Source organism: Bos taurus, chromosome 14 (genome assembly GCF_002263795.3).
Source record: "Bos taurus isolate L1 Dominette 01449 registration number 42190680 breed Hereford chromosome 14, ARS-UCD2.0, whole genome shotgun sequence".
Lineage (NCBI taxonomy): Eukaryota > Metazoa > Chordata > Mammalia > Artiodactyla > Bovidae > Bos > Bos taurus.
The window spans coordinates 674,967-692,170 of record NC_037341.1 but is presented as its reverse complement, the minus strand read 5'-3'; the positions used below and the strand labels follow the sequence as shown (position 1 = coordinate 692,170).

At 55.2% G+C, this 17,204-nt stretch overlaps 1 protein-coding gene and 1 non-coding gene across 25 annotated transcripts in view; both read left to right on the top strand.

Moving 5' to 3' along the window:
- MROH1 (maestro heat like repeat family member 1) overlaps positions 1-17,204 on the top strand; it is a 56,343-nt gene that overhangs the window by 16,775 nt on the left and 22,364 nt on the right. For 22 of the 24 annotated variants that reach the window (NM_001102018.1, XM_059893219.1, XM_005215190.5 and 19 more), the window contains 11 exon segments: positions 4,270-4,350; positions 4,978-5,123; positions 5,955-6,086; positions 6,519-6,681; positions 6,854-6,952; positions 11,694-11,845; positions 12,209-12,349; positions 12,586-12,678; positions 15,567-15,645; positions 15,774-15,887; positions 16,798-16,871. In NM_001102018.1, the coding sequence (NP_001095488.1) occupies positions 4,329-4,350; positions 4,978-5,123; positions 5,955-6,086; positions 6,519-6,681; positions 6,854-6,952; positions 11,694-11,845; positions 12,209-12,349; positions 12,586-12,678; positions 15,567-15,645; positions 15,774-15,887; positions 16,798-16,871 (1,215 nt within the window). In that variant the 5' untranslated portion in view covers positions 4,270-4,328. 24 annotated transcript variants of the gene reach the window in all.
- On the top strand, positions 315-386 carry MIR1839 (microRNA mir-1839). The gene has a single exon (NR_031086.2). It is a non-coding gene; the product is annotated as a microRNA mir-1839 (primary transcript).

Here is a 17,204-nt window from a genome sequence, read left to right as displayed (position 1 = left end):
GAAGAAATATATATTCTTCTGTTAATGAATGGAATGTTATAAAAGTACTGTTTGAACCAAGTTGATTGATGGTATTGTTCAAGTCTTCTGTACCTGCAGTGATTTTCTGTATACTTGTTTTAACAATTACAAATAGAGGGCTGTTGGAATTTCTATTGTATTTTGCATTTGTTTATTTCTCCTTGAATTTTTTTAGTTTTGACTTTGTGTATTTTAAAGCTTTGTTATTAGGTGCATAAATGTTTAGAATTGTTATGTCTCTGCTAAGAAAATAGAGTCCTTGAAGTCAAGCTGACTCTGCTTTTAGCCTCCTGAATGAAAAGGTAGATAGAACAGGTCTTGTTTGCAAAATGAATTCATGACCTACATATCTACCAACAGCAATGATATAGTTTCCATTGTTTCACTGTAGAAAATAGGAGTAGTAAATAAGAGATGAGTAAGGGTGAAGAAAGACTTAGGGAACCCATGAGGATCTTGCCCTAGTTGACAGGAAGGTGACTGCCAACTGGAGAAGTTGGTTAGGAAAGTGGACGAGAGGACCTTTCCTGTAGTACAGGTTTCAGAGGGTCCAGGACAGCTTCTGGTGGCCAAGCCTCCTTGTAGGGAGACCAGCATAGTCTCATTTGCAGAATGCTGCATCATGGTGAATCATTCTGGGCAGCTGCCAGTGTGGGAGCCATTTAAAACTCTTAAAATGAGTTAAAATTTTAAATCATTCTGGAGAATGAGAAGAGCAGACTGATGATCAAGCACAAGCTTCAGAAATATTTTATTGGATGTGTACAAGTGCTTGCATCATGTTGATTGAACCAGTAGGAAGTCAATTATTAAGCATACACTTTTCCAAATAAAAAGCGATTAAAAAAATAATTGCTATGTCTCTGAAGTCTACTTTATTATCTAATATTAATATAATCACTCCAGCTTTAAAAAAATTATTTATTTATATATTTTTGGCTGCATTGGGTCTTCGCTGTTGTGCATGGGCTTTCTCTAGTTGCTGTGAGGAGGAGCTACTCTCTGGCTGTGGTGTGCAGGCTTCTCATTGTAGTGGCTTCTCTTTTTGCAGAGCTCAGACTCTAGGATATGTGGGCTTTGGTAGCTGCAGCACACAGGCTTAGGAGTTGTGTTGCACAGGCTTAACTGCCCTGAGGCATGTGGGGTCTTTCCAGACCAGGGATTGAACCTGTGTCCCCTGCATTGGCAGGTGGATTCTTAACCAGTGGACTACCAGGGAAGCCCCTCCAGCTTTTTTGTGATTATTGTCAGCCTCATTTTTCTTCTCCCATTCTTTTACTTTAGCCTCTTTATGTTAACATACTTAGTGTTTCCTGTGGTTTCTAGAATATATGAAATACAGTTGTAATCTAAATGTCTTATCTAGTAATTCTTTACTCTGCACCATTTCCAGGTCATTGTCTATTGACTGATTCACCCTCATTATGGGTTGTGTGTGTGTGTGTGTTTTTTATTTATTTTTTTATTGACAGATAATTGCTTTACAGAATTTTGTTGTTTTCTGTCAAACTTCAACCTGAATGAGCCATAGGTATACATATATCCCCTCCCTTTTGAACCTCCCTCCCATCTCCCTCTCCATCCTACCCCTCTAGGTTGATACACAGCCCCTATTTGAGTTTCTTAGCCAGACAGCAAATTTGGGTTGTGTTTTCTTGCCTCTTTGTGTGCCTGGTCATTTTTGATTGGATGCCAGACACTGTTATTTTTCTTTCTTATATTTGTTTGTTGGTGCATGGTGTTTTGTTTTCCTCTTGTTATTCTCAAGCTTTGTGCTGGGCTGGTCTAAGTTACTTGGGAACAGTTTGATCCTTTCAGGTCTTGCTTTTAGCTTTGGTAAGTGAAACCAGAATGGCATTTTACCTTTTTCTTCTTTTTCCATTTTTGGCTGCATGGCTTGGCTTGCAGGATCTCAGTTCCCCAACCAGATATTGAACCTGGGCCATGGCAGTGTGAACCTGGGATCCTCACCACTGGGCCCCTAGGGAACGCCCTAGTTTTACTTCTTTACTGAGTTGAAACCCTCCTGAGTGTCCTTCCCAGCCCGCTGAGAGTTGTGGTATTCCCCTGCTGCCAGGAGAGGCCCGTTCCTGGCTCACTTGTGAGCCCCACAGATTGTTTCAGCTAATCATTTTGGGCAGTTCCTTCCCCCGCCTTGGGTCATCTCTGGCCTCCTGCCTCCATCTGCGCAGCCAGCCACAGTGGGTGTTCTTCCCATGCTTTGTTTTTTTCCTCCCTTCTTCATCTCATGTCTCTGGTGCAGTTGAGAAAGGTTCTTTGCTCTTAAGAACTAAGGCGGGTCTCACTCACATAATCTTGAGTTCCTTGCCTTAAGGTCTGTGCCCTTGACCCCATCTGCTAAGTCCCTTTTGCCAGCTAAGTAACATACTCATGTGCTGAGGATGGGGACATGGGCATCCTTGGGGACATTATTTTGCTGCCCCTGTGCTGGCCAGTAAATCAGCTGAGTGACTGGGGACTCTCTGCAGGCCTCTGAGGTTCTCCCTGGTACTGGACCCTGTGGACTCCAGCAAGACCCAGGCCTCCCGGGTTGTTCCTGGGCCCGCTCTGTGTGTCCTCAGCTGGACGTGCCCTTCAGGCGATGAGCTGGCATGATCACAGGCTTTCCCACCCTTTGTTCCTGATGCCCATCAGCTTGAGAACTCTGGTTCCATGTGTTTCATTCAGTTTTTTTAGTTGTTTGGGTTGAGGCGGCAAATAGGTCCATTCCTCCCAGGCAGGCTGGGAGCTGATGTCCCTTATGTTCCTGTTTGTTCCTGCTCGAGTTGGGTGTGCACAGCTGTCTGCATTTGTATGAAGGATGCTCCAAACTTTGGAGCTGGAGCTGTTCAACCCATCTTCTCTGAGGCCATGGAGATGGGTGGCTGTGGCTTTTCACAGGCAAAGCCCCTGTGCCAGGAGTGGGCTGTGTGCTTATAACCCAGACTGGCCCAGGGACCTCAGAAAGCAGGTTCCATGCGCAGGGGTGCCTGCCTGAGAAGAGTCCTCATGGCTCTCTGTGGAGCCTGCGGCCAGCACCTTCATACCTGCCTGACAGCTGTGGCATTTCCAGCCCTTCACCTTTGTGTGTGTGGGGGGGGGGCGGTTTGCCACCTCCTTGCTCTGCTGCTAATGGAATATGTGTCTTTATTTCTTGTTTTCCGGGTTATTTTTAGATGTTTTCCAGGAAAAGAGGGGAAACACCTTGCTGATCCCACCAGCCTCAAACCAGTCTTCTCCATCTGCTTTCTGTCTGCCTGGGATTCCTGGAAGTGTCTGGTCTGCTAATTTTATCTGTTCTTGTGTTCTAGCGCCCTTGTGGGCTTGTTCTTTTAAAACATGCATCTTTTCCGTCATTGCACTGAGGTTTTGGTGGGATGGGTGAATGCCTAGGACCAGGGTGCCTTCTCCATCTAGAGTTCTCACCTGTTGTAATCCCCCCACTCATCAGACACCTCTCACAGCCCCTTCCTATGTGGCCACAGCCAAGTGAGTGTGTCTTCCTGCTCAGGAGCAGGTGGAGGCCTGTCTTCTTTGCTTCCTCTACCTTCACCCTTTTTTGGATGGGCAGTGCCCAAGAATGAAGGTGGTGCCCAGAAAATAGAGGACCCCAGTGTGAGAAAGCAGTCCTGTACCAGTTGTTGGAGCCTGTGACCACGTGGGGAAGTGCAGAGGCACTTGCATATTCCATGGGCTTTATTCTTTGGGTCCAACTGTTGCAAGTGGTGCTTTGAGGCACATGATGTTTGAAAGCTGCAACTCTCAAATCCTGTGAGCTGTCTGGATGGTTGGTTTCAGACACCAGAGAGCCCACCAGCTCCCTGAGCTGCCTGTCCAGTCTTGTTCAGCCAGCAGGAAGTGGGGGGTCCCAGCCACATAGTGACCAAGGTGGTTGTTCTTGGCCCTCAGGGAGGGGTGTCCCTCTCCGCACAGTCCGTCAGCAGCACGAGGCCTTACATGCACAGAGTGAAGGAAGATGCTGTCAGTGGAGATGGTGATCGCGCTTGGCCTGGCACCCTCTGCGGGCCAGCCAGGATGAGACCCTGTGGGCCCAGCACATGGCGGCGGGGCTGCCGGCTGCTGGGGTGGAGCGGGTGCTGCCTGTCCTCTGCACACCACCTAGCCAGAGTGTGGCAGAGATTGTTTCCCAGACGAACCCCTTCTGATCTTGTGTTTTACACAAACACACTAACTACTCGTAAACTGAGGAGGCCAGTGACTTAAATGTTGCACGTCTGGTGACTCCAGGTCTGAAGAGAGGCATCCAGGTTCACACCAGGAGGCAAAAAGAAGCTCGTACCACAGTGATGAGCGAGACCTACGCGAAGAGTGAGTGTGGGCCCCTTGGCTGGCCTCCATGGCATGCTGTGGATTTCTGAGTAAATGCACTTGGGAGGAGTGATGGCTGCTTGAACACAATTTCTTTAAAGTTTCATTAGACAAGAAAAGGAAGCTCTCGCCTCTGCCGACGCTGGCTCAGTTTGGTGTGGGGACAGTGTTTGCCTGACACAGTGGCTTTGTGCTCTGTAGGGGAGAGTCCCTGTGCCTTCCTCCTTCCTACAAAAGCCCCAGAACCAGTGTTCACTCTGACTGGCCACTGTACCTGCAGCCAGGGCCAGCTCTTTGCCTAGGGCATGGTCCAGGGCAGAGTGTGGGCCAGAGGTCCTCCTGGAGTGGCTTCATGGGGCTGAGCCCACACCGCCTGCTTTTTATAGGAGCTCGGATCCAGTCAGGCTGGAGAGGCGGCGAAAATGCGGCCAGGGTTGGAAGGTCGGGGTAAAGGTGGCCAGAGTGACCTCAGAGCAGGCAGCCAGTGGGTTCCAGAGACCTCGGCCAGTACGGTGGACGGAGGGAGCGGTGTGTGCGCCTGAGGCTGCAGAGGCTGGGCCGGTGAGGCTGAGCCAGGTGGTGGGCCGGGGCTGGGCCTGACCCTGCCTTTGGACTTTGTCACTGTAGGGCTGTCCGCCATCCTGCTGGACGCTGTCACTGACAAGGACCCTCAGATGCAGGAGCAGGTATGTGGCGCCCTGTGCGACTTCGGAGAGTCGAAGCCAGCGGAGGTTCTTAGCGCCTGCGAGGAGCACCTGCGGCTGCACGAAAAGGTATTGCTCCTCGCAATATGATGGAGTGAGGCCTGCAGGGAGGGGCGGGACCTGTGGGCAGGGTTCATGGCAAGAGGCGGGGTCTGTGGAGGGGCGGGGCCTTTGGTGAGGGGTGGGGCCTGCAGGGCAGTGGCCCGGGTGGGTCTGAAGTATGCAACCAGGCTGCTGTAGGTGGAAAGTCACACTGGCAAGTCCAGAACCCCTTGAAGCGGCAAGTCCAGCATAGGTGACCCACTCTGTCCTGTGGGTCAGTCCCGTTGTGGGGGACCGGGTGGTCGGCATTGTAGTGTCCGGTTGCCCTTGCGCAGGCCCAGTCCACCGTTCCTCTCATCTACCAGCTAGTGAGAGAGGACCTGGGTCCCTGTGGTAAGCAGAACGCCTCTGCTCCCTGCCCAACCATAGACTCCACTGGTCGGGCCCTGCTGAGACTGCACCAAGGGCTGTGCCAGCTCTGCCTCTCCTGGTCCCGGCTTCCGGGTTCTGTGACACTCCTATCTCCCTGTAGTGGGACATAATTTCAGTTTCCACAGTGCATGGTTTAGGCTCATTCCTAGGAGTTAGACTAAAAAAAGACCGTTTTTCTTTTTATTTGAGTTTGGGGCTCTTGTCTGTCAGCTGCCATTTCAGGGTTAGACAGCTGAGTCTTGACAGGGCCCCTGGGCTCCTGAACCAGTTTGATGACCCCTCCTCTCCAGCAAGGCCCCTTCCTGCGCCTGCCCCCACCCCCGCCACTGTCCCAGTTTAAGGAGACCAGGGCTCATTTCTGAGCTCAGGGAGGAGCCATGAGAGACAAGTGAGTCCCGGTCCTTCCTCCACCATCTCTCTCTACAGCTAGCTCATCCATACCGGACGATAATCCTAAGGGCCATGGAGATAGTCGTGAGCAATCACATCAGCGAGCTGGACAAGGACACGGCCAGGGCCATCATCCTCCTGGCCTCCAATGAGATGACCAAAGTGAAGGTGTGGGGGATACCTGCCCTGGCCTGGCTGACCTGCCCCTGGCTGGGTCAGGGAGCTGTTTTCTTCCCGAGTGCATTGAGAACATGGGTTTGTGTCTGGCTGCCTCAGGTCTGGCCTGTTGGTCCTGTGTACTGACTGCCCTTGTGGGGTGGGGCGGGTCACCCCGCCATCTCAGATGTAAGCCAAAGTGGAAAGCAGTGCTCCCAAGCTCTCAGGGCGAATGTAGGAGCACCAGGACCCCACTTGAGTGTGCATGGGCTCGGGGCTCAGCCTGGGGCCCTGCTCACAGCAGCCCGAGAGCGTCCTGAACACTGGCGGCCTGTCCTCCAGTGGAACTGAAGGCAGAGTGTCCAGTTTTCCTCCTGGGCACCTTCAGGGTGGGTGAGGTTTGCCTCCTTTGGTCAGGGTGTCAGTTGAGGTCTTTGGGGACAGGAGCTGGTCTCTGATTGGCAGCAAGCCGCCAGCAGCGTCCTGGTGGCGGTGGGAAGGCGGTTCATCAGCAGCGTGATGGAGGAGCTGCTGAGCAAGTTCCAGCCTGGGCTTCTGCCACACCCCTGCACCGTGCACACGCTCGCCAGCCTCTCTGTCTCCAATGGTAGGTGGCAGCCCCGCCCCTCCACCCACATGCTCAGAGATTCTGAGGATGGCACCTCGGTTCCTCTGGTCCCAGTCACTCCACCACATGCCCCAGGCTGTGCAGAGAGAGCTCAAGGTGTGTGGCGGGGTGGGGGTGGCCGTGGGCCTCTGTGACGCACCCCTTCTTGCAGTGTTTGGCGTGGTGCCCTTCCTGACGTCCATCCTCAGCACCATGCTGCCCATGCTGGGCGCAGCCAAGCACGACTCAATGAAAGTAGTGTTCTGCTGTGGTAAGACAGGGCCTCTGTGGGGTGGTGGGTGGGTGTGGCCTGCCCACAGTTGGGGGGGTCTTTTTTTTTCCAGTGCTCCTTTGTGGGGGGCTGGGGGGCCTTCAGGCTGCAGGAGGAGGGTGGGATGATTAGAGGAAGGGTGATGCAGGTGGAGGCTGAGCGGGCACTGCTGTAGGTAGAGAGCTGACCTCTGCTGTCTGGCGGCTTTTCTCTGCTGTTGGAGACCCCCCCACCAGGACCTTATGGCATATTTCCCTGAGCCCTGGACACTTGATGGGGGGCAGGAGGAGACTGACCAGAGCTGCAGCTCCCTCCCACTTTTCTCCTTGTTCACGCTGGCAGAGTGACATTTCCCTGGGTGTCCTGGGAGTGTTCACTCTCCCACCCTCTGTGTGCCATGGGCAGTGCCTCATGGCATGACTCCTGATGGGCAGGAGGGCACTCCTATAGGGGGGAACAGAGAGTCTTGAAACATGGGGCGTGAGGGAGCCTGGCCTCTTCTAGTGGCCTGCACACAGCTCTTGTCCCTTGGCTTCCTAGTGTCCCTAGCGTCCCCTCCTGTCTCAGGAAGACAGCTGCTACTGAGGGGAGGGAGAGGGAACACCTAGGCCCATGAGGCCCCGTGAAGACAGGATCCTCTTTTTAAAATAGTTTATTTTTGGTTGTGGGCTTCCTAGGTGGCACTAGTGGTAAAGAACCCACCTGTCACTGTGGGTTTGATCCCTGGGTTGAGAAAATCCCCTGGAGGAGGGTACGGCAACCTACTCCAGCATTCTTGCCTGGAGAATCTCATGGCCAGAGGAGCCTGGTGGGCTACAGTCCATAGGGTCACAAAAAGTCAGACATGACTGAGCAACTTAGCATGCATGCACACATTTTTGGTTTTGCTGGGTCTTTGTTGCTGGCGAGGGCTTTCTCTAGTTGTGCAGAGTAGGGGCTACTCTTTGTTACGGTGGCTTCTCTTGTCGAACATGGGCTCGAGGTACCCCAGCTTCAGTAGTTGTGGCGCACGGGCTTAGTTACCCCGAGGCATGTGGGATCTTCCTGGACCAGGGATCAAACCCAAGTCCCCTGCATTGGAACACGGATTCTTAACCACTGGAGCACCAGGGAAGCCCTAAGGACCCTTTTTAATCCCCAGCCCAGGCTGTTAGAGGTCCTGGGCTTCCACCCCCATGGCCAGGCTAGAGGGACGTGGTTAGGCTGTGGCCACATCGAGACAGGGGTTGGGAGGCTGGTAGCCAAGCAGAGAGTTGGTGTTTGCAGAGGAGTCCCAGTGAAGCTGCCTGTTCTGTGCACACCAGGGGACTTTCCTATCTGGGGCCTAGAGCTTTGGGCTGCAGCCCTCCTGTTCATGGTGGCTTTGGGTTCAGGTTCCTCAGCTCTCAGGGACTCTAGGAAGAGCTCTAGCCCCTCAGAGCTGCGGCATTCCCATTCTCTCTATTCCACGCCTTCCTCTTGAGGGCCCCTCCCACATGTGGGTGATAGCAGGCTGTTGGACTGAAACCCTCTTTGACCTGGTTTCTGCTGAAAAGGGAACTTGTGACAGGATCCCTGAGCAGCTGGGTGGGAATCACTGCTGAGCTCAGAGTGCAGGGGCAGGACACAGAGAGGACCGAGGCAGAGCTGGGGGGGCGGGGGGGGAGGGCGAAGCACGCCAAGGACAGTACACATCCCAGCTGGGGGGACACAGGAGGGACTGGGGAGAGCTGTGGGGGCTGGGGGAAAAGAGCTCCAAGGACAGCACTCATTCCAGCCGGGAGGGAGAAGGAGAGCCTGTGTTGGAGCTGAGGGCTGGTCCCTGGCATCGCTGGAAGTGCTGGCATAGCTCCAGGACTTGCAGAGCCCTGTGCAGGAGGCCCTGCCCCTCACAGACTGCAGGCCTACAGTGTTCACCTGGCTGCCATGTCGTGTGTGGAGGGCTGGATGGGCCAGGAGACACTGCCTGCAGCCGCCCTCTGGCTGAGGTGTGTGCTCCTCACCACGGACAGCGCTCCAGGTCTGCAGTTGAGGGAAGCATGGTCCTACCCACTGGAGCAGCCTCAGTCAGGCCAGGAGGGTCCACATCAGCTCATCCGTGGCCTGGGTGGGCCACAAGAGGACTGGGACCTCTTGTTCTTCCAGGCAGTCTCCGATTCTGGGCAGATTGTGTTCACTGTGCAGGAAGGTGGCCCAGGTGGGCCATGGGGCCCAGAATAGGAGCGTGTGTGCACTCAGAGGTTCTTGTCCAGCTCGCAGAATGCTGCGGCCAGGCAGGGGGAGGGCGGGGAGGAGGGCCGCAGAGGTGGATGGACAGGACCCAGACAACAGGTGCTCAGCTGGCCTGGACACACTGCCAGCGCTGGCAGGCAACCACAGCTCACCACCCACCAGGAAGGTCTAATGAGAGAGGCAGCAGCAAAATAGACAGAAAGGGAGACTAGGGGAAGCAGACAGTTGAGGGAGGGGAAAACAGGTAGGAGAGGAAACCTGGTTGATATTTCATCGAGACGAGAAGATGCATTCATAAAACAGAAGCACCTTGCTCTGAAGAAGCTACGTTTGGACAATGCAATAAAGCTTTTGGGAATTAGCAACATGATGAAAATGGAAGGTAGAAGTGGAAGTGTTGAGGAAATCCTCTAGAAAATGGAGCCAAAAATGCAAGTATGTGGAAAACAGAAAGAAAAGACTTAGCAAGTGAAGCCATGAAGCCAGTCTTGGATAATCACCCTGGATAGAAGGAACAGAGAAAGCGGAGGGGGTCGCTGTGGGAGGTGCCACAGGTGGAGAGGCCCTCCCTGTGCCTGCTTCGGGAAGCTTCCTCGGGGCAGGTGGTCAGGAGAAGGCCAAGGGCTTGCCTTCTGCTTGAGGGAGAATGCTAGAAAGCTCCAGAGGAAGGCACCACTGTGAGTCAGCACCCTGCCCCAAGGCTTGCTGAGCAGGAAGGTGTAGAGAGGCTCCTTGAGAAGGCAGGATCCGGAAGTGTGTGGCCCATGTGGTGAGGCTGGAGGAGCCTCAGGATGTGTGGCAAGAGGTGTGGAGGTTGCCACAGTGACTTGGGCCTGGAGAACGAGGGAACTCAAACCCCAGATGGTCCTTAAGTCAGAACACAGCTGGTCATGGAGGGAGTGGTGGGCTCAGAGCCACGGGGGTCTGGAGGGGTGGACGGAACGGGCTGGCCCCGGCCTGGGGTACGTGGGGAACACTGCGCACATGTGTGTGGAGAGAGAGGCCCAAACCTGGTGTTTGCTTCTGGAATAAGGAAAATCAGGCTGGGGGAGGGGCTTGAGTGGCTCGTTTACCTGAGGCAAGTCTGTCCTTGATTAAAAGTACAAACCTGGTAAGTAACTCAGGGAGGGGGGTGGTTCTACTTCTGGCCACCTGATGTCCTGTTATCCTGAAAGCCCTTCCCACACAGGGTACCTCGAAGCCCTGGTTAGCTTGATCAGTAGTCTGATTGAGCAACTCAAGGAGCAAGAGTAGGGGGACGCAGGGGTTGGGGTGGCAGGCAGGGACCAGGGCCCACCTAAGCAGACCCCCTCCCCCAAGGCACCTTCAGTGGGAGGACAACCAGACGCAGGCCTCCTGCTGTGGGCCCCGGCGGGGGAGGGGGGTCCTATATGCTCTCTGAGTGCTTGTGACCGTAGCTGCCTTCCTGTAGGTGTAGGGCTGGGCTGCAAAGCATAAGCTGAGAAAGTAGTCTTGCAAGTGGTCCAGGTCAGAGGTCATGAGCTGGAGCACGTGGTCCTGTCAGTCAAGATCCTGGGGGTGGGTTCTGGCCTCGTGGCCAGCTGTGAGCCGACAATGCTGCCAGCCATTTAGTTCTCATCTCCTCCACTGCCCAGGCCTCAGTGGGGCTGCGTGGCCAGGTCCTGGCCTCTGACTCTTTGTGGTCCCATTGTCTCCATTGACCCACAGTCCAGGCCCTGCTGACCACTCACAGGTCTACACCTAAGTGGGTCCCCCGGCTTCCCTGCCTGGGCATCCATGGCACCGTCCCTTGCACGGACACCGTGCCCCCCCAGGCTGGTGCTCCCCACCTTAAGCACCACACTCGCACCCAGGCTCACATACCCGGGTCTTCCTGCATGTGCCCTGGGGGGTCCTACGCCATCTTGGACAGCAGCCCTTGAAAGCATGTGGTATGTGTGTCTGTGAGGGGAGAGGTGGGCACCACAGACCAGAGCAGGTGGGCGTGGTGGCTTGGTGGCATTTGGGAGAGGTTGGTCATGTACTGGTGTCCACTGTGATACAGGGCTACAAATCAGGGGCTTAAGACAACGGGGCTGTCTTCTACAGCTTAGAAGCCCAGTGTCTGAGAGCAGGCTGTTGGCAGGGCCGCTCACCTTCTGTGACTCTGGACAGAGTCCTTCCAGGCTCCCCTGGTGTCTGGAGGTGTCTCTCGATCTGGGCATCTGGGCTTGAGGCTGCGTCACTGCAGCGTCTACCTCCGTCATCAATATGTCTGTCTGTTTTCTTACGAGGACAGGGTCCTGGTGGGTTAGGGCACACCCCACCCCACCCTACCCCACCGTGACCTAGTCTTAGTGTATCTGCAGAGACTGAATTTCTAGAAAAGTCATGTTCAGGTTCTGGGAAGGACAAGAGTCAGGGGACCCTTCACCCTGCCCCACCCTGTAGTCCTGAGCCTGGCCGGAGTGCTCAGGAGGGTGTCTCGCAGGCGGGCGTGGGATGTTAGAGGGGTTGGGTGAGAGCCAGCGTGACCATGCCTGCCGCCTCACCACTGGGGTCACTGCAGCCCTGCAGCGCTTCAGTGAGAGTATCCTAGAATACTTGGCCAACCTGGATCAGGCCCCAGACCCCACAGTCAGAAAGGACGCCTTTGCCTCAGACATCTTTGGTGCTTACGACATCCTTTTCCACCAGTGGCTACAGAGTGGGGGAGCGAAGGTATGCTCTGTGGGTGGGGACTGGTGGCTGCACCTGCCCTCTCCCTCCCCAGCCTGGGGGTCCTGCCACAGACCCCTGGGCCCTTCTGCCATCCCGCAGATCTTGGTAGAGATTTGTGTCCACCTGCCCACGCCAAGCCTTGTGTTGTGGGGTCTCCCCTGCAGGTCCTCACAGCGTTGGGCTGCTTTGCTGAGGTCCCACCCCCACCTTGGGGCCTCCACGCATTAGGGAGGAGGCTGCCTGGCCGCTCTGACCTCTCCCTGGGCCCACTGCCTCCACCTCACAGGAGCCTCTGCTCCAGGTCCGAGGGGGAGGACTCCTTGCCTTTGTCCCCCACCACTGACCGTGTCCCGCCCCCTCTAGCTGCGGCTTGCAGTGGTGGAGGCCCTGGGGCCCATGAGCCACCTGCTCCCCAGCGAGAAGCTGGAGGAGCAGCTCCCCAAGCTGCTGCCCAGGGTTCTTGCCTTCTACAAGAAGCACACCGAGACCGTCCATGTGTCCAAGGTACGCACAGTGTGGCTGTGAGCCTCAGTGGCTGAGGCCCTGGCCAGGTGTCGGCCTCAGCAAGGGACGTGGGCAGAGCTGGAGAGCCAGGCCCCTGGCCTCACAGGGCCCCCTTCCTGGCACCGCTCCCTCCTTGCTCCAGCCCCAGGGTGGTGTCCTGCTGGGAGGCTCTCAGCCAGGTGGGGTGGGGCGGGGCTGGGGGCGAGGAGGTCCTGACAGGCCACTCCTCCCTGCAGAGCCTTGGCCAGATCCTGGAGGCAGCCGTGAGTGTGGGCAGCCGCACTCTGGACATCCACCTCAACTCTCTCCTTGCCGCTCTGCATGCTCAGGTGGGCCGGTGGAGAGGCTTATGAGCAGGCTGGGGCTGGGCGCTTGCTCCTTCTATGGGGGTGCCTGCTGAGGGGCCCAGGGAGCAAGATTCAGGGTGGGGGTCCAGCCAGGTGGACCTCTGCAGGCTTCCTGAGTCGTCTGGGTGCAGCCCTTAGGGGTACACTGACTCAGGCAGTGGGGCACCAGACAGCCCTACATGCAGGGGCAGGAGGGGAGGAGGTGGCCAGCAGGGCAGGGGGAGTGTCTGTGCTGCCTGCGGGTCCCCGAGGGTCGGCTCAGGCGGAGCAAAGGAGCCGCATCAGCAGCTGAGGCCAGCAAGGGGAGGGCCTGAAGGCTTTCCTGGAGAAAAGGCTTCAGGGGGCTTCTCAGCTGTAATGAGCCTGAAAAACTATGAGGTGGATAGATGCCTAGAAAAATCTTAAAAATGTCACAATTGGTAGAAGAGAAATAGAAAATTTGACTAAACCAGTAAAGAAATGGAGACCACATTCCAGGCCCTTCCTTTCTGACAGCAAACCCGGGACCCAGTGGTGTTCAGGTTGCCTCTTCCAGACTTTTGAGGGATAGCCCATTTCCACCTCACACAGGTGGGCTTGGAAATGAGAAAAGTATCTGGAGCTGCCTGACAGGTTCTATGGGACTGGTCTTGACTCCAAGTCAGGACCACACAGAGAAGTCTGGGCACCCGCGGGTGAGCTGGCATGAGGGTCTGTGCGGAGGAGAGTTGGCTGCCCACCTCGTACTCACCGCACATGGGCCCCAGCGGGAGGGGCTGTGGGAAGGTTCTCTCTGATCTCAGCGATGCAGAAAAAACTTTTGAAGAAGTTCAGCACCTATTTGTCACTGAAACTCTTAGCAACCAGGATGGGAAAGGAACTTCTCTTACTTGGCAAATTTTAAATACCTGGTCCATCAGCATGCATCATACATGTGATGGATACAGTTTGCATCACAGTAGATAGGAGCGACCACCTTCCCTTACCGTCCAGAGCAGGAAGGGGCCCCAGTCGCGTGTCAGCAGGGCCTGGGGTGAATCCTGGAGGAGAGAAGCAGAAGAGAAGGACCCCGGACAGACCTGTGGTTTGCCTTCGCCTGGCCGCCTGCCCACCCTTCATCCTGGCGGGCCGCTGCTCCCCATGCTCAGTGAGGCGGCACAGCCCTGAGGGCAGGGTTGCCTTGTTCTGGCCCCCGCCATGTCTGCTCCCAGCAGATATTTGTTTTGGATGGTTGATGCACTCATCTAGAAGTTCATTCGTACAAGAACTGAATCTATTTACAAGTCCTAGAACTCTGTTCAGCAAGGCTGCCAGTTACAAGACCAACCTGTAAAAATCAAGAGTATTTTCCCCCATCAGTGGTGACCAGCTATAAAGTACCAAAAAAAAAAAAAAAAAGGTGTTTACAGTAGCAACAGAAACTTAATTGTAAAGTATCAGGGAATTAACCTAGCGAAGAATGCCTAAGATCTCTGTGGAGAAAAAGTTTACAACTTGGAAAAAAGTGAGGAAAAAATGAGAGATGGAGTATTATTTACTTAATACAAAGTGATGGCCTGAAACTAAAAACTGTAATCTGTGGGGGGCGGGGGGAGGTTTAAAAGGAGAATATTTGTGGAAAAGCTGAGAAGCTAGAAAAGTGTGATATTTCCTTTTCTTAGTGCTTTCCATTCATGTCTTTTGTTTTTCTGTTGATTTTAGGGTGTTTTTTTTCCATATTGGTCTGTAGCAGTTATTTATAGTCTTGTGTCATGTATGTAGATATTTGTTTCTGCTTTATTGTTATCTGTGGCTCTGCTTATGATATTTTTTTGCCATGGAACATTATTTAATTTTTTAAAGCCATCACTTATCTTTCTTTATACACTCCAGGTTTTGCTGTACTTAAAAAGGTTTTCCAATTCTGCAGTGAGTTTTTAGGTTCTCTCATTTCCCCTATACTTTTTAATTGTCTAGAGTGTATTTTAGAGGAAGAGTGAAAAGCTAGTTTTATCTTTTTTCCAGGTGACTGCCCTCGTCACTAGTTATCTCTCTGATCTATCGCCTTTTAATCAATCACTGCAAACCTTAGCGCCTGGACTCAGCAGCGGTTTGTGCTCCAGTCACCGAGGAGTTCTGAGCACCTCATGCATCTTCTGCAGGCTCCCTGGGGCGGGCCAGAGCATCTGCTTCCAAGCTGCTCCCTCGCTGGCCCCCAGCCCTGGTGGGAGGTGCTCCGTGGGTCGCTGAGTGACCCCGGGAGCAGGCAGCAGGGCCCTGGGGACCTGGAGCCAGCCTGGCAGCCCTGCCTGCACCTGCTCCACCTGCTCCAGTCCCCTGGGAACTGGCAGGGCCAGGCTGGGGTGGCACCTGTGATCCCTGTACCACGTCTCCCTTCTGGTTGGGAGGCTGGGCTTTCCCACGGGTCCCCTCAGAGCCCTGCAGGTCCTTTGTTGTGACCTTGGGGGCTGAGTGGGGACAGGGGCGCCACCCAAACTCAGCCCCAGAGTGTTGCCCACAGAGGTGCAGTGGGGCCCAGGGGCGCCGCCGCCTGCAGCCTCTGCCTGCACCCCTGCCAGGGTAGCTCCCTTTCTGTCTCGGTTTGGATGGACAGACTCCAGCGCTTTCTGTGCTCGCGTGTCCTGCCCGAGAAAGTGGGCCGCTGTCTCCTTCCTCATCAGGAAGTGTGTCTGGGGAGTTTGTTCTCCTGGCTGCTGGTGGGTGGGGTGGGGTGCAGGAGGAGGGCCAGCTGTGTGTCCTGCGTCCCCGCCCCAACCGCAGGGCCTGAGAGCGTGTCTTGGCGCAGGCAGGGGTTCCTCACCCAGGTGAGCACGCCTGAGGACCTGCAGCTCTGGCAGCTTGAGACACCCCTCCAGCACCCCCAGCCGCTGACTGTCTTTTGTCCTGGACAGATCTGTGTGCCCGTGGAGTCGTCCAGCCCACTGGTGATGAGCAACCAGAAGGAGGTGCTGCGCTGCTTCACCGTGCTGGGTATGCAGGCGGAGCCCTTGGTCTCATCAGGGTGCTCACCGCCCTGAGCGTCTGTCTTCCCCGCTGGGCCTGGGGGATGCAGGCAACCAGCAGGGAGCAAGACGGTCTTGATGAGCACTTGCCCGTAGCCTGCTGCTCGCCGGACCGCCTGCTGGCCTTCCTGCTGCCCAAGCTGGACACCAGCAATGAGAGGACCCGTGTGGGCACCCTGCAGGTTCTGAGGCACGTCATCAACGCGGCGGGTGAGTACCTTGTGGAACGGAGATGGGATAGGCCCACCTTGTCCATCTTCAGCATGAAAAGGAGCATTTTGCTTTGAGTTCTTAAAATACTTTCCCCAACTTTCTATTTCGCAAAATTCCCTGCTTTTTGAAGGGTTGCAGCAGTGGTGCTCACCTGCCTGCCAGCAGGTTGTCCATCTCTGATGTTTGCCCTTGGCAGGGGCTGTAGTCGGCAGGCCATGGCGCCTCGGCATGGGGGGCTGGTGGCTGAGTCCTGCCGACGCCCCCCACCTGCAGCCATCTGCTGCAGTGGCCCCTCATTGTGGAGGCCTGGCCATGGGCACAGCTCTCTCCGCTGTCTCTTAGACGTGGACCTTGGGAGGAGTGGAGGCCAGTTCAGTGGAAAGTCCCTGGTTTCCATGTGTCTGAAGATTTCCTCACAACTGGATAGGAGAGTTCAGGTTTCTTGCTTTTAAGCAGTTTTAATCAGCAATAAGCCTGAATGGTTTTCACACCTGAATTTGTGTGTGTGTGTGTGTGTGAGAGTCTTGGTTGCTAAACAGTGGCTGTGGCCACGTCAGGCCTTCAGGTTGGAGCTGGGAGCAGGGAGTGGTGCTAAGATTCTGATGACCTTGGAGGCGCCCTCACCCCACACTTGAACCTGGGACCCCTGACTCAGCTCTGCTGCCCTGAACTTCTAACCTCCTCACTTCTTAATCTGATAAAATAATGTCATTTGCTGAAAAAAGTCGTTTTTCCCTCGGAGAGAGATAAGTGGGCCTGTGCTTAGGTGGCCTTCTCCTCCCCCCACGCAGAGGGCCACACTGAGGCCAGAGCCCTGCAGCACGGGCTCAGCCCGCATCGTGGCGGAAGGGCTGCCCAGCGTCTGCCTATCGGCAGGCAGGCTGAGCCCCCTGTTGGTTTCTTGCAGCTGCTCAGATGGAAGTTAAGAAACCCGTCATTCTCTCTTCCATGAAGCTCCCTCTTCTGGACACCAACAACAAGGTGAGTCAGCGGGCAGCTTGGTGCAGCCTTGCACAGTGACAGGCGGTATGGCCACCGCTGACAGGCAGCTGCCACCTCAGCACACCAGGCCTCGGCAGGCCTGGGTGTCTGCTGAGCTGCATGTCTGGGCCCCCAGCTTCCTCCTGATGCGTTAACCAGGTGTGAAGCTAGGAAGCAATCCTCAAGACCACCTTGGGGCTTGATCGTTCTCTAGAAGAACCCCCAGAACTCAAGAGCTATTACACCAAAAAGACCTACGTGAGCATCAGCCACACAGACGCCCATGGGGTGGCCTGGGCACTCGGAGGCTTCGTCCTGGCCCTGTGGAGCTGT